This window comes from Lycorma delicatula, chromosome 11 (assembly GCF_047948215.1).
Source record: "Lycorma delicatula isolate Av1 chromosome 11, ASM4794821v1, whole genome shotgun sequence".
NCBI classification, from domain to species: domain Eukaryota; kingdom Metazoa; phylum Arthropoda; class Insecta; order Hemiptera; family Fulgoridae; genus Lycorma; species Lycorma delicatula.
The window spans coordinates 37,266,325-37,281,725 of record NC_134465.1 but is presented as its reverse complement, the minus strand read 5'-3'; the positions used below and the strand labels follow the sequence as shown (position 1 = coordinate 37,281,725).

The 15,401-nt window shown below is 30.5% G+C and overlaps 1 protein-coding gene across 2 annotated transcripts in view; it reads left to right on the top strand.

Moving 5' to 3' along the window:
* The window catches only part of egh (beta-1,4-mannosyltransferase egh), a 334,325-nt gene that overhangs the window by 17,736 nt on the left and 301,188 nt on the right, over positions 1-15,401 (top strand). For both annotated transcript variants that reach the window (XM_075378978.1, XM_075378977.1), the window contains exon 2: positions 11,896-12,705. In XM_075378978.1, coding sequence (XP_075235093.1) covers positions 11,902-12,705 — 804 coding nt within the window. In that variant the 5' untranslated portion in view covers positions 11,896-11,901. The remainder of the gene's footprint in view (positions 1-11,895; positions 12,706-15,401) is intronic.

The window sequence follows — 15,401 nt, the reverse complement described above, 5'->3', positions numbered from 1 at the left end:
TCCAGGGTAAGTTTTGCAGTCAACGAGTTGATTTCTAAATCTTTGCTTAACCATGATATAATCTATCTGATACCTTGCAGTATCGCCTGGCTTTTTCCAAGTGTATATTCTTCTATTATGATTTTTAAATTGGGTGTTGGCAATTACTAAATTATACTTCGTGCAAAACTCTATAAGTCGGTCCCCTCTTTCATTCCTTTTGCCCAGCCCGTATTCACCCACTATATTTCCTTCCTTGCCTTCTCCAATGCTTGCATTCCAATCTCCAACTATTATTAAATTTTCATCTCCTTTTACGTGTTTAATTGCTTCATCAATCTCTTCGTATACACACTCTACCTCATCATCATCATGGGCGCTTGTAGGCATATAGACGTTAACAATCGTTGTCGGTTTAGGTTTTGATTTTATCCTTATTACAATGATTCTATCGCTATGCGTTTTGAAATACTCCACTCTCCTCCCTATCTTCTTGTTCATCATGAAACCTACTCCTGCCTGCCCATTATTTGATGCTGAGTTAATTACTCTAAAATCACCTGACCAAAAGTCGCCTTCCTCTTCCCACCGAACCTCACTAATTCCTACTATATCCACATTTGTCCTACCCATTTCCTTTTTTAAATTTTCTAGCCTACCAACCTTTTTCAAGCTTCTAACATTCCACGCTCCGACTCGTAGAATGTTATTTTTTAATTTTCTGGTGACCCCTTCCTTAGTAGTCCCCACCCGGAGATCCGAACGGGGGACTATTTTACCTCCCGAATATTTTACCAAGGAAGGCGCCTCCATTATTGGTATGTGAAAATGCAGAGAGCCACATTTTCTTGGAAAAAAAAAGCAGCTGTAGTTTTCCATTGCTTTCAGCTGCGCAGTACTCAGAGGACTGAGTGATGTTGATACGGCCGTTTAAGTCGTCCTGACTCACGCCCCTAACAACTACTGAAAGAGCTGCTGCCCTCTTTCAGGAATCATTCCTTAGTCTGGCTCTCAACAGATACCTCTCCGATATGGTTGCACCTTCGGTCCAGCTACTCTGTATCCCTGAGCACTCAAGCCCCCTCACCAACGGCAAGGTCTCATGATTCATAGAGGAGGTTAAACATTTTAAGGTTTTTTTATTGAATCATTTTATTGCATTTTGAAACATTTTAATTTATATTTTTGTTAGCGTTTCTTAAAAGAGACTAGGTGGTATGTTTGAACTTATTCTCTTTTAATTCTTTTCCGTGAAATAAATTTAAATAGTAATAATAATAAAATCAAGTTTAAAAACAATAACTTTTTCAGTTCTTTAAATTTTAGGATTTTAAGTTTGTAAAAATATTAAAAACCAGACAATTACCACAACTTTTTAAAATTTAATTTTGGTCATTGTAAAGGAAAAATACAAGTATAATAAATTTATAATATTTTTTTTTTTTACTTTTATTTATTTATTTTTTGTTGACATTTAATTTACCGTGTAAGTTAGCTTGTGGAATATGATGTGAAAATTGCCACGCTTGGCTGGGATTCAAACCTGGGAACTTCTAATTGAAAGCGAGATACTACCACTCTGTCACAGGGGTTGGCAGAGTAGTTACTTTTTTTAAAGTTGTATTAAATATAAATACTAATTTACTCATTTTTAAGGAATTACAACGTGTTCTTTGTTGTAGGACCTTTTGTGGTAATTAGTCTCACCTTCTAAATGGAATAGCTTATGTTAATAAAGCTTTTAAATTTAGGGTTACATTAACAACAAAGCTATTGGAAATTCCACTGAAGAAGGTGCTTCTAATTAGTTCCAAAATGCCTGATGGAAAATAATTATTTTTAAAGTTAATCGTTTTATATTTAAAAATTTTAAAGTGTTATATATCGCATTTTGTCTTGCCGTTAAGTGATTTTTTTTTTTTAAATGAGTAGGTTTATGTAATAAATTCTTCACAAGAAATGCAAAAATGAGAAACTTATTATGTCTTGATAAAAATAAGGCTTGTTATGTACTTGCCAATCAATTGCCGATGGCAAAGTTAATATTTCTGAACAAAAGTGAGAGACAAATTGGCAACTCAAAATTTGTTAGTATTATATAAACCAGTCAGCAGAATCTACATCAAAGAGGTAGCTATAATTATTAACAAATAAAAAGAAAAGAAAAGTCTGGGTAAATCCTTCAATGAAAAATTGCCAAAAAAAAAGAATGTATTGTATTTTATTTTATAAGCAAAAGATAATTTTTTTTAATTTTGTAAGAATATATATAAAATCATTTGATAATTTGTTAAATTCATTGAGATCATAAGTGGCAATGATATGAATTTTAGATTATGCATGTATGTAACAATCCTAAAAAAAGGAAATGAGAGGAATAAACATGTAATAAGACTGCTACTTAACATGAGCTAAGGATGTCTCAAAACGGGGGAGGATATATATATATATATATATATATATATATATATAAACAGTTTTTGTAGTTTTCTACCAGTTTTTTTAATATTTCATATCAAAATATTTCAGGTGATAACTATTGTTACTTTATAGCACCAATAGCAAATATGACAACCACAAAATATATAAATGATCACCAATCATGGAATTTTGTTTAAAAAGTTATTTGCTGTATTAGCATAAGAGGAACTTCCTCTAAAATTTGACTGTAGAATTATTGTAATCTATTTGTTAAGTTAAAAGTAAGGGTTATGCCAGTATGGTAGTATATGAATGAAATCACCTATTACTTAAAAGACAACATAATTAAAAAAAAAAAAAAAATGTAATTAGATTAATAATAAAATATAGATTCACGAATTTTGATTTTAGTTTAATAATTAGAATTTTAATATTAAATTCTTATAATAAGGAATTTATGTAAAAACTATATTAATTTCAAAGTAAAGAATAAAGAAAAGAAAAAGAAAATCAGATTAAAAAAGCACCGGTTATGAAATGTACTAAAATTAAATTTTTTACTTTCAATTTTAAAATTAAACAAATAAATGAAAAATGTTAGCTCTGGATAACCTGAGATAAAAAAGATATACTTAATGTAATATGTACTACTTGAATTCTCCAACTGAACAATTCAAACCCAGAGTAACAATCGAGGCGAAGAGTTCAAGTGACTGTATTATAAGATAACCTCTTTCTTTTAACTTGCGATTGTTCAAAATTAAATTGCACAATTTTTTCAGATATTGTTTTATTTTTATAACTACTGATAGAAATTTTATATATATATATTTTTTTAAATATATTATTTTATATACTTTATGTGATGGTGATTGTAAAATAAAGATGGGTATATGAACATGTTTTCATATGTCATGAACCAAATTGTGTGTCCATAATAAGTATTAATTTTCAAAGTTGTTGGTCGGTATGAACAGTAGTAATGTCTTGTGTTGATTGTAGTTATCTCTTGTTTGTAAACTTTTATAATATTTTTAATTTAACAAAATATTTGCTCATATTGTAAAATCCCAATTAGATAATGCATATTATGTTTAGCCTTTTATCTCCTAATGATAATATTTCATTTTGTGTTCGATTTGTTTGCTGGAAGTACTACTAACACATGGTGTAAAATGATAATTTTGTTCATTTGATTTGAGAAATATCAGGTTTCTTTTTACTAATTTAATGAGCCTGGTTAAAAATAAAATTAATTATATTGCCATTTTTTATCATTTTTAAGTTAATAAAAATTTTCTAGCTTTCGATAATGAATGATTTTAATTTCCATCTCAGAACACCTTTTGTTATCAGGAAGCAATTACAAAACTGTATAAAAATTATTAAATTGCCTGTTTTAACTTATTATTTACTATTTATATTTACATTTGTATTATTATTACTATCTTTTAAACAATAAAATCATGTGTGATTTAGTGCAATGAAGTGGATGCCAATAAGTGGTTCCTACCTGGTTTGATTTATGTGGTTATAATTGTTATACAATAATACATATATTTTTATTATTTTTTTTTTTATAAAAATTACATAGTATTGTAGTATTGATGTCCCTTCAGTGAGATTCTCCTGCAGTAGTACATTTCAAAAGCTTTCTTATTTTATAGTTTGAGTGTTCATGTTTCAGAAATTTTCTGTACTTGTCCATAAAATACACTGCATACAGATATTTTTTGGTTCTTCTTTTAAACTGCTAGATTTATATTTAATAACTGACCAGGCTGGTCTAGTGATGAATTCGTCATCTCAAATCAGCTGATTTCGAAGACGAGAGTTCTAAGATTCAAATCCTACAAAAGGCAGTTACTTTTATATGGGTTTGAATACTAGATTGTGGATACCGGTGTTTTTGGGTGGTTGGGTTTTAATTAACCGCACATCTCAGGAATGATCGACCTGAGACTACACTTCATTTACATTCATACATATCATCCTCATTCATTCTTTAAGTAACACCGTACGGTGGTTCCAAAGGCTAAACGGAAAAAAAAAGAAATAATTTTTATTTAATATTACCTGGTTTCTTTTCTGCAAATATCTAATTTTTATGTAAAGTGGTTGGTAAGGTTATCTTTTTGAAGCCCATATTTCATCAGTGATAAGTCATAAAAACAAGATTCTTGGGCCATTTTAAAGTTTGTTCTTTTCTTAAATTACCATATAATATCCGTAATAAAAACAATTAAGTCATATTCGAACGAATATGACTCAGTTAACGAGGAAAAAGTACCCGATTTTTACATAAGTTGTTTTTAGGACGATGTAACTCATGCAATTTACGATGAATAAATTTTTCCTTTGGACAGATATTGTGTATTTTTTAATAGTCATATATTAGTAATGTTTCAGCATTGATGTGCGGTGGATTCAGGGATTGAAGAAATTAAAAAAAAAATTGTTTATTTCCAACCCACTTGCGTGAAACTGTTCAAATTCTATTAAAGTACATATTGCTATGGAACTAAAGACAGGCTAGGTAGAAAACGTGTGTGAATGTTTTTCCATAAATTAATGAAAGAGAGAAAGGGACAGATAAGTTTTATAGCATAATCAATAGCAGAGAACAGTCATGTTTGAAGGGATACATGTCTTGGGTTATTGTTTGCGTTACCATACATGGATTCTGTAATTGTGTATTCTCTAATATTCCAAAGTGAAATGTTAAAATTTGGTTATAATTAACGATGAATGCAGTTTTATTACCTCATAAATAAATTATTACCACAAATTTTAAATTTATGTAATTTTAAATAAAATTACCACAATCATAAATTGTCAGACAGATGGGAAAAATGTATAGTTAGCAATGGATAGTATTTCAAATAAAATATTTTTTATCGTTTTCGTACAATAAACGTGCCTTTTTTATACAAACATTCCGGTTTCATATTTACACACCTGGTAAAAGGTGATTATAATTACATTTATTCTTACTGTATATTGATTTAAATCTTGCCTTTCTTCATGTAATATTATTACAGCTACATTATTCTTTTAGAAAGTATAAGAGACTATACATTCTATATATTTAATTTCTATTTTCCTTAAGAATTTATTGTATTTTATATCATAAAGTTATCATATACTACCACTTCCTTATTCTTATTTAAATAATGATTTCCACTTCTGTATTTTTCCATACTTTACTGATTGTTCACTAGGCGATTAGTTTAGTACTAACTGAAATAAAATCCATAATAACTTAAGCTCTCTTTTTTTTTTTTTTTTTTTGTCTTCAGTCATTTGACTGGTTTGATGCAGCTCTCCAAGATTCCCTATCTAGTGCTAGTCGTTTCATTTCAGTATACCCTCTACATCCTACATCCCCAACAATTTGTTTTACATACTCCAAACGTGGCCTGCCTACACAATTTTTCCCTTCTACCTGTCCTTCCAATATTAAAGCGACTATTCCAGGATGCCTTAGTATGTGGCCTATAAGTCTGTCTCTTCTTTTAACTATATTCTTCCAAATGCTTCTTTCTTCATCTATTTGCCGCAATACCTCTTCATTTGTCACTTTATCCACCCATCTGATTTTTAACATTCTCCTATAGCACCACATTTCAAAAGCTTCTAATCTTTTCTTCTCAGATACTCCGATTGTCCATGTTTCACTTCCATATAAAGCGACACTCCAAACATACACTTTCAAAAATCTTTTCCTGAGATTTAAATTAATTTTTGATGTAAACAAATTATATTTCTTACTGAAGGCTCGTTTAGCTTGTGCTATTCGGCATTTTATATCGCTCCTGCTTCGTCCATCTTTAGTAATTTTACTTCCCAAATAACAAAATTCTTCTACCTCCATAATCTTTTCTCCTCCTATTTTCACATTCAGTGGTCCATCTTTGTTATTTCTACTACATTTCATTACTTTTGTTTTGTTCTTGTTTATTTTCATGCGATAGTTCTTGCGTAGGACTTCATCTATGCCGTTCATTGTTTCTTCTAAATCCTTTTTACTCTCGGCTAGAATTACTATATCATCAGCAAATCGTAGCATCTTTATCTTTTCACCTTGTACTGTTACTCCGAATCTAAATTGTTCTTTAACATCATTAACTGCTAGTTCCATGTAAAGATTAAAAAGTAACGGAGATAGGGAACATCCTTGTCGGACTCCCTTTCTTATTAGGGCTTCTTTCTTATGTTCTTCAATTGTTATTGTTGCTGTTTGGTTCCTGTACATGTTAGCAATTGTTCTTCTATCTCTGTATTTGAACCCTAATTTTTTTAAAATGCTGAACATTTTATTCCAATCTACGTTATCGAAAGCCTTTTCTAGGTCTATAAACGCCAAGTATGTTGGTTTGTTTTTCTTTAATCTTCCTTCTACTATTAATCTGAGGCCTAAAATTGCTTCCCTTGTCCCTATACTTTTCCTGAAACCAAATTGGTCTTCTCCTAACACTTCTTCCACTCTCCTCTCAATTCTTCTGTATAAAATTCTAGTTAAGATTTTTGATGCATGACTAGTTAAACTAATTGTTCTGTATTCTTCACATTTATCTGCCCCTGCTTTCTTTGGTATCATAACTATAACACTTTTTTTGAAGTCTGACGGAAATTCCCCTTTTTCATAAATATTACACACCAGTTTGTATAATCTATCAATCGCTTCCTCACCTGCACTGCGCAGTAATTCTACAGGTATTCCGTCTATTCCAGCAGCCTTTCTGCCATTTAAATCTTTTAATGCTCTCTTAAATTCAGATCTCAGTATTGTTTCTCCCATTTCATCCTCCTCAACTTCTTCTTCTTCCTCTATAACACCATTTTCTAATTCATTTCCTCCGTATAACTCTTCAATATATTCCACCCATCTATCGACTTTACCTTTCGTATTATATATTGGTATACCATCTTTGTTTAACACATTATTAGATTTTAATTTATGTACCCCAAAATTTTCCTTAACTTTCCTGTATGCTCCGTCAATTTTACCAATGTTCATTTCTCTTTCCACTTCTGAACACTTTTCTTTAATCCACTCTTCTTTCGCCAGTTTGCATTTCCTATTTATAGCATTTCTTAATTGCCGATAGTTCTTTTTACTTTCTTCATCATTAGCATTCTTATATTTTCTACGTTCATCCATCAGCTGCAATATATCGTCTGAAACCCAAGGTTTTCTACCAGTTCTCTTTATTCCGCCTAAGTTTGCTTCTGCTGATTTAAGAATTTCCTTTTTAACATTCTCCCATTCTTCTTCTACATTTTCTACCATATCTTTTTTACTCAGACCTCTTGCGATGTCCTCCTCAAAAATCTTCTTTACCTCCTCTTCCTCAAGCTTCTCTAAATTCCACCGATTCATCTGACAACTTTTCTTCAGGTTTTTAAACCCCAATCTACATTTCATTATCACCAAATTATGGTCGCTATCAATGTCTGCTCCAGGGTAAGTTTTGCAGTCAACGAGTTGATTTCTAAATCTTTGCTTAACCATGATATAATCTATCTGATACCTTCCAGTATCGCCTGGCTTTTTCCAAGTGTATATTCTTCTATTATGATTTTTAAATTGGGTGTTGGCAATTACTAAATTATACTTCGTGCAAAACTCTATAAGTCGGTCCCCTCTTTCATTCCTTTTGCCCAGCCCGTATTCACCCACTATATTTCCTTCCTTGCCTTTTCCAATGCTTGCATTCCAATCTCCAACTATTATTAAATTTTCATCTCCTTTTACGTGTTTAATTGCTTCATCAATCTCTTCGTATACACACTCTACCTCATCATCATCATGGGCGCTTGTAGGCATATAAACGTTAACAATCGTTGTCGGTTTAGGTTTTGATTTTATCCTTATTACAATGATTCTATCGCTATGCGTTTTGAAATACTCCACTCTCCTCCCTATCTTCTTGTTCATCACGAAACCTACTCCTGCCTGCCCATTATTTGACGCTGAGTTAATTACTCTAAAATCACCTGACCAAAAGTCGCTTTCCTCTTCCCACCGAACCTCACTAATTCCTACTATATCCACATTCACCCTATCCATTTCCCTTTTTAAATTTTCTAGCCTACCAACCTTTTTTAAGCTTCTAACATTCCACGCTCCGACTCGTAGAATGTTATTTTTTAATTTTCTGGTGACCCCTTCCTTAGTAGTCCCCACCCGGAGATCCGAACGGGGGACTATTTTACCTCCGGAATATTTTACCAAGGAAGGAAGGAAGCTCTCTTACAGAACAATTTGTTAATAAATTGAAATACGGTACAATTTAGTTTATCCTCATTATAGAATTGGCTGGTGTTCAGATTAACGGAGATATATTTTGAAAAAATTTCATTCTTTTTATAAAGACTCTTCTAAGTTTAAGAAATAAGTATTTATTTGTTTAAAATATGTTTAAATAAATTGAAAAGTATTCAGTAGTAAAAATAAATTCTAGAAAATGTTTAAAACATTTGAAAATTACATAAAAATGAAAAGTGTAGTAGCATTTATTTTTAAAAAAAAGTCTTAGTATAAATCTTTTCTTTTTTTTAAAATTAAATTAACTTGTTTTCATTGAGAATAAAAAAATTGGTGATGATGAACCGTGGTTAATGATATTGTATGGGTTTAGCTGAAGCTGAACTGCTGATTGACCTATTTTTTTTAATAAAGCTGCTTATTTATTTATTTTTTTTTGTATCCATATCTATCTCCTTACTATGTCTTTCATTTGACTGCAAATTGTACAGAACTTTCTTCTAAAATTTGCCAAAAAAAAAAAAAAAATTGTAGGAAAATTTGTAATTGTAAATTAAGTAAAAATTATGACAGTATCTGTCATAATGAGCCTGTAATTTTATTAACATGCTTGTTAGAAAAAATTGTTTAATGGTGTACATTGTTTGTAATGCCTAACGGGACTAAACAGAAGAAATGATTTTGATGAACAGAAATGAGACAAAGAAAATAAAGAAAAGTATTTTAAAATGAGATATGAGAGATGCTGAGTTAAGTGAAGAAAAGAGAAAGCTGATGGAATTGAAGAGAAAGATAAACTGTATAGGATTCATGTGTGTATTATATTTTGTTAGATACTTGTATTTGTTGTTCATGAACTATCAAATGTTTGCTATCTATTTTATTGTAGCTGGTGTATAGCTTCTCACTCTGTAGGACCATTACAACCTAAGTGTTTTTAAACAGAATTTTAAAATAAATAATTTTCCCATCTTTATTCAAAAAAGGTTTACTTGAATATATATATCTGACCTCAGAATTTCATTAAAAAGTGAAATAAATAAAATTAAAAAAAACGAATGAAAAACTGAACAGATTTTAGTTTTTCAATTGTTTAAATTTGAACATTTTAAGGTTGATGTCAAATTAAAACAGCAGCAACCTGCTAAACTCTGATTTGATGCCTACTTAAAAATTGGAAATTTAAAGAATTTAAAAACTATTATTTTTTAAATTTGTTTTCAGTCTAACTACAAAAAATTATTTTTTCAATTATTATTTAAAATATTAAATATTTTAAATTGAATTATATAATACAGAGTGATTAAAAAAAAATGTATACACACAATGAACTGTCATAGAAAATTTATTTTCTTTCCTACAAGGTTGAGTTTTTTTGGAAAAGTAAGGCTACAGTCCAATTTGAAATATAAGTGTACTTTCTGGTGAAACTGAATGTTCTAAATGGTGGTTAAAGTAAATGTTCAAAATCGTGGCCTTCAGCATGATACATTTCTGAGTACAAGTCACGACTGATTCTGTAGTTCATATCAAAGTGTCCAATGAGGTATCTACATACATGCTTGAATCTCATCCCAAAGTGTGTCCAGGGTATGTGGTAAACAACTGTACACTTATCTTTTACTGTGCCCCATAAAAAAAATCTAAAAATTGAATGGCGTAAGGTCTGGAAAGCACAGGAAACTTGATTGATCCCCTGCGTTGTGTCCACTGGCTTAGTACATTTTTATCTGGGTATGCTCACACACCTGTGCAATAATGCAGTTGGGCACCATCTTATTTGCAATAACAGCTGTCATTACTGTACATTACTCGAATGGAAGGTAAAATGAAATCAGCAAGCATTGTTAGGTATTTTATCAAGTTACAGTACCTTCAAAACAGAAAGGCCAGAGTTCCCTAGGAGAAAAACTGTACCACACATTCACACCAGACAAATTCACAGTAATTATCTTCAGCCCATTACACACAGTTATGCCTATTGACAGTTCCATTAAGTTTGAATTGACCAAATCTGACCAAAATGCTACCTATAAATCCTGTTTCACGTGTAACTAACTATCCCTTGAACCCATTCACAAAATTTGTACCCTGCGATCTGGGTCAGCATTTCTTAGCTGTTGCACCGGCCTTGGAATGGACACATGCAACTTATCTGTCTTCAGAATGTGTCGCAGACTACTGTACTAGCACTTACACCACTCTCATGTGACCCTTGCCTTACAGATTTTTGTGGTGAGCACTGAAACAGTTCCAGAACTGCACCTGAGGATTCATCACTTTTTTTTTGTTTAACTTCCGGGTCCACCGTTAGGCATGCTTCAGAGGATGAGATGAATGATTTGTAGCATGTGTGAAAATGTCATGCCTGACCGGGATTCGAACCTGGGACCTCCGGATGAAAAGCTGAGACACTACTATTCCCGCCATGGAGGCTGGCGAGGATTCTTCACTTGTAGCCGTGCAAGGTCACCCTGACGGGTCTTTCTGCACATTACTCACTGTTCCATGGACCTCAAATTTGTCTTCTAGATGTGTGAAGCCCACCATTTTGAGCATTTACTTTAACCACCATTGGAACTTTCAGTTTGACCAGAAAGTACACTAATTTTTCTAATTGGACTGTAACCTTAATTTTACCAGAAATTTAACCTTGTAGGTAGAAAAATAAGTTTCAATGACAGTTCAAAGTGTGTTTATATTTTTTTGATACATTCTGTATTTTAGTGTTTATTTATAAGCAGAATTATAATTATATTTAAACTCTATATCATAGTATTTAATATTAACATATTAAATAATGAATTATAATATTCTAAGATTTATATATTTAATTATTTAAAGAGATTTTTTATTTAAACGTTAGTTTTAAAATTTGGATCAGTCAATAAAAATTGCTGGTTAATGTAAAAAAACTACTTGCATGAAACAAAACAGTTAAGAATCCTGCACCTTGATAGAAACATTAAATAAACAGAATGAAGAGAAATAACAGAGATTTTTTCTTAAATTATTATGATTTCTTTTTATCCCTTTCCTTTTGCACGATTCCAAAAAATTTTAAAAGAATTTTCCCTGTCACAGTTCTTTCATAACAATTAGCTCATACATGTATTTTTTATTACTGTTCATATTTTACTCTGTGTATTTTTTAATAATTATATTTGTTTAATGATTAATTAATTTTTAAGCTACATTTAATTTTTTTTTTATTTATGTTGCAGGAAGCCATGTTGAGCAGTAAAGCAAAGCACATACTTCATTGTCTGCTGTTATTTACTGTGATACTTATATTCGAAATTTTTACAGGAGGTGTAAAATTATCGAAAGACAATAAATTGAATTTCGATCCTTGGGAACGGTACGGGTACTTAGGGGCATCGGTTCTTTATTTTTTAAGACTGTTAACATTTCTTCCATTACCGCAAGTACTATTAAATTTTGCAGGTTTAACACTATATAATGCATTCCCTGATAAAGTGGTTTTAAAAGGATCACCTTTACTTGCACCATTTATTTGTATTAGAATCGTAACTAGAGGTGATTACCCGCAATTAGTTATCGCTAATGTTCAAAGAAATATGCAAAGGTGTATGGAAGCAGGTTTAGAAAATTTTCTGTTAGAGGTTGTTACCGATAAAGCGGTAGGATTACCTGTTCACAGGCGTATACGTGAAGTTGTTGTACCATCAACGTATAAAACTAAAAGCGGCGCATTATTTAAAGCACGTGCCCTTCAATATTGTTTAGAAGATGATGTGAATATGTTGGCCGATACAGACTGGATTGTACATTTAGATGAAGAGACTTTATTAACAGAAAATTCTGTTCGTGGTATTCTTAATTTTGTGCTCGATGGCAAACATCATTTCGGTCAAGGTTTAATCACTTATGCTAACGAAGAAGTTGTTAATTGGGTAACAACTCTTGCCGATAGCTTCAGAGTGGCTGATGATATGGGAAAATTACGTCTTCAGTTTTCAATGTTTCATAAACCCCTTCTAAGTTGGAAAGGTTCCTACGTCGTAACTCAGGTACGAATTATTTCTTTTTCTTTTTTTAATATAAAGTATTTCTTGCTAGTATTTGATGTGATAAATATTACCTTTGTCTCATTGATACACATGATATACGATACTTTTCTCCTACGTATAAAGTATACGATACTTTTATATGTGTAATAAAATATTACTCATATTTGATTGTAGAGTAATAAAGTTTTAAAAATGACAAACAATTTTCCCAAAAAACAAAAGTTTTAAAAATTGCGTAACTTCTTTTTGTTTTATTATAAATCTTAAAGAAAAAGTTATAAATTGGAGAAGAAATAAATTCAGAAAGGAACAATCACCACAAAGATATTGTTAGAGATAACCAAGTTGGAGAGCTTCATGGCCCTTCATGGATACGTATGATAAATACAAACTATAATTTTGACCAGTTCAAATATATGTAACAACAATTGCTTTTTCTTTAGGTAATAAAGACACTGCCTTTTTTTTAGCCTCCGGGACCACTGTTATGTATTGCTTCAGAGGATGAGATGAAATGACATGTTTTTAGCGTGTGAAAATGTCAAGCCTCACCAGGATTTAAACCTGGGACCTCCTGGTGAATGGCTGAGACGCTAATACTTGTGCCGTGTAGGCCGGCAAATCATGTAATTTTCATTTTACATAAAATAAAGAGTCCAACCAAGAATTTGTTAAGATTTTTTTTAAGGAAAATTCTTGACCATCCCGAGAATTCTGTGTTATTTTGAAATATCCAGGCAGATGTCCCCGGAGGATTTTTTTATTTCTTTTCAAATTTATTTATTAATAACCACAAATAAATAGGTCATTTATACAATTAAAGACTGTTTAGTAAGATGAACCATTTACACTAATTAAAGTGTTGATTGATTTGTTTATATATATAATAATTTTCTGAAAATTCAAATAATTCATCAACATACTGACCACTGTTCCCCGCCATTCCAGTTAGCAGTGAAGTTATGTTGTAATTTCTCTTGTAATTTCCTGCCAGTATATACTACCCAAGATTAGATTTAAGTTATTACAGAGTCTATAAATAGGGGATACTATATATTTGTTATGTATATTTACAATCACTGTTCAAAATTATTGACAACAATTGCCAAAAACATCATTATTATATGCACACAGATGATAAATGGGAGATTCTTAATGTAGAATCATCTGATCCGTACTTATGGGTTTAAATACAGTTTGATTGGCATGAATGGGTTTATTAAAACATACTTGTAAACAATGGTTTGTTATATTATTTAAAATCGATTTCGTTTATTTAGAATATCTTTACTTGTTTAAATAACAACAATCAAGCTGAATCAGATCAGATTTATTTTCAGCATTCCTTTATTAAATGTTTTAATAATATAAGTATTTTTATGCATGTTACTTTGTTATTTATTTTCTTAAATATATTTTATGTTTATTGTATGGATTTATAAAGATTTTTTTTTTTAATTATATTTATTTAGAAGATACATATTGAATTACTTGTTAACGTGATTTAAGTAACCATTAATAATATTTGGATATTATTTATTAAAAGGATTCTATTTTTTTTTTTTTTTTGTAGTAGCTTTGAATACGAATATATGTGTATAAATATGTTCATAATTGGTATCAATTAACATTTAAAAACATGTAGAAAGGTATAATTTCACTATTTCTTAGAAGTTACAGCAAACAGGTTCACATCTAATAAAATTTTATGAATGCTGCAAAGTAATATTCTCTGTAAATATTAATACTACAGCGATAAGTTTTCTTATTTCTTTCCTTTCTCCTTTTATTGTTAAATAACGGATTCCTTCAGGTATTTGATATAGCACATTCTATCTTAAGTAATATCCAAAATTCTTCATCATTTTTTTTTTGCTGTACACTACTTTCCACTGAGAGAAATTATGTTCCAAAACTTTTTTTAGGTTTTTTAAAATATATTTTTTTTTTGTTTTTTCATTCCGCATCTTCCTGAATATATTCTAGTAGTTTACTAACTAGGGGTTCCCAAATTGTAGCAGTGGTTAAAGTAAGTTAAGTCTTAACTTGGTCAAGTTCAGATTATCTTCTAGTTCTAATCAGCTCTCCAATTACACGTGTGTAGTCACTTTTACACTTTAAATGAACTATTTTTACTTCATGTATTAAAAAATATGTAAAGTATTTAATAATAATAAAAAATACATAAATAAATTCTTCTACTTAATATTATATAAACTATTAAAGGAAAAATATTTTGCAATGTAGTCGCTTAAAGTATAAAACTAATGTAAAAATGAGGTTTAAATTAGTCCAATTACTATATAAAATGGCTTTAGAGATTTGTTCAGTGATGAGATAACTGTAAATAATTATTCTTTTATTATTTTCATACATATGCATTTTTTTTATTGATAATTTTTTTAAAATGCAAAATACCTCTGTTCCTAAATCAATCTTTTAACATTAGTTTACTATTCTTGTTTTCTGAAATCTATTTCTACTACTAAAAATTTTAGGTTTTCATTTCTTGTAGTATTCTATTTTTATAAGGCAACTTTTGTTTCACCGGCCTCCATGGCACGAGTGATAACTCTTGGTCTTTCATCCGGAGGTCCCAGATTTGAATCCCGGTCAGGCATGGCATTTTCACACATGCTCAAAATCAGTCATCTCATTCTCTGAAGCAATACCTAATAGTGGTCCCGGAGGTTTAA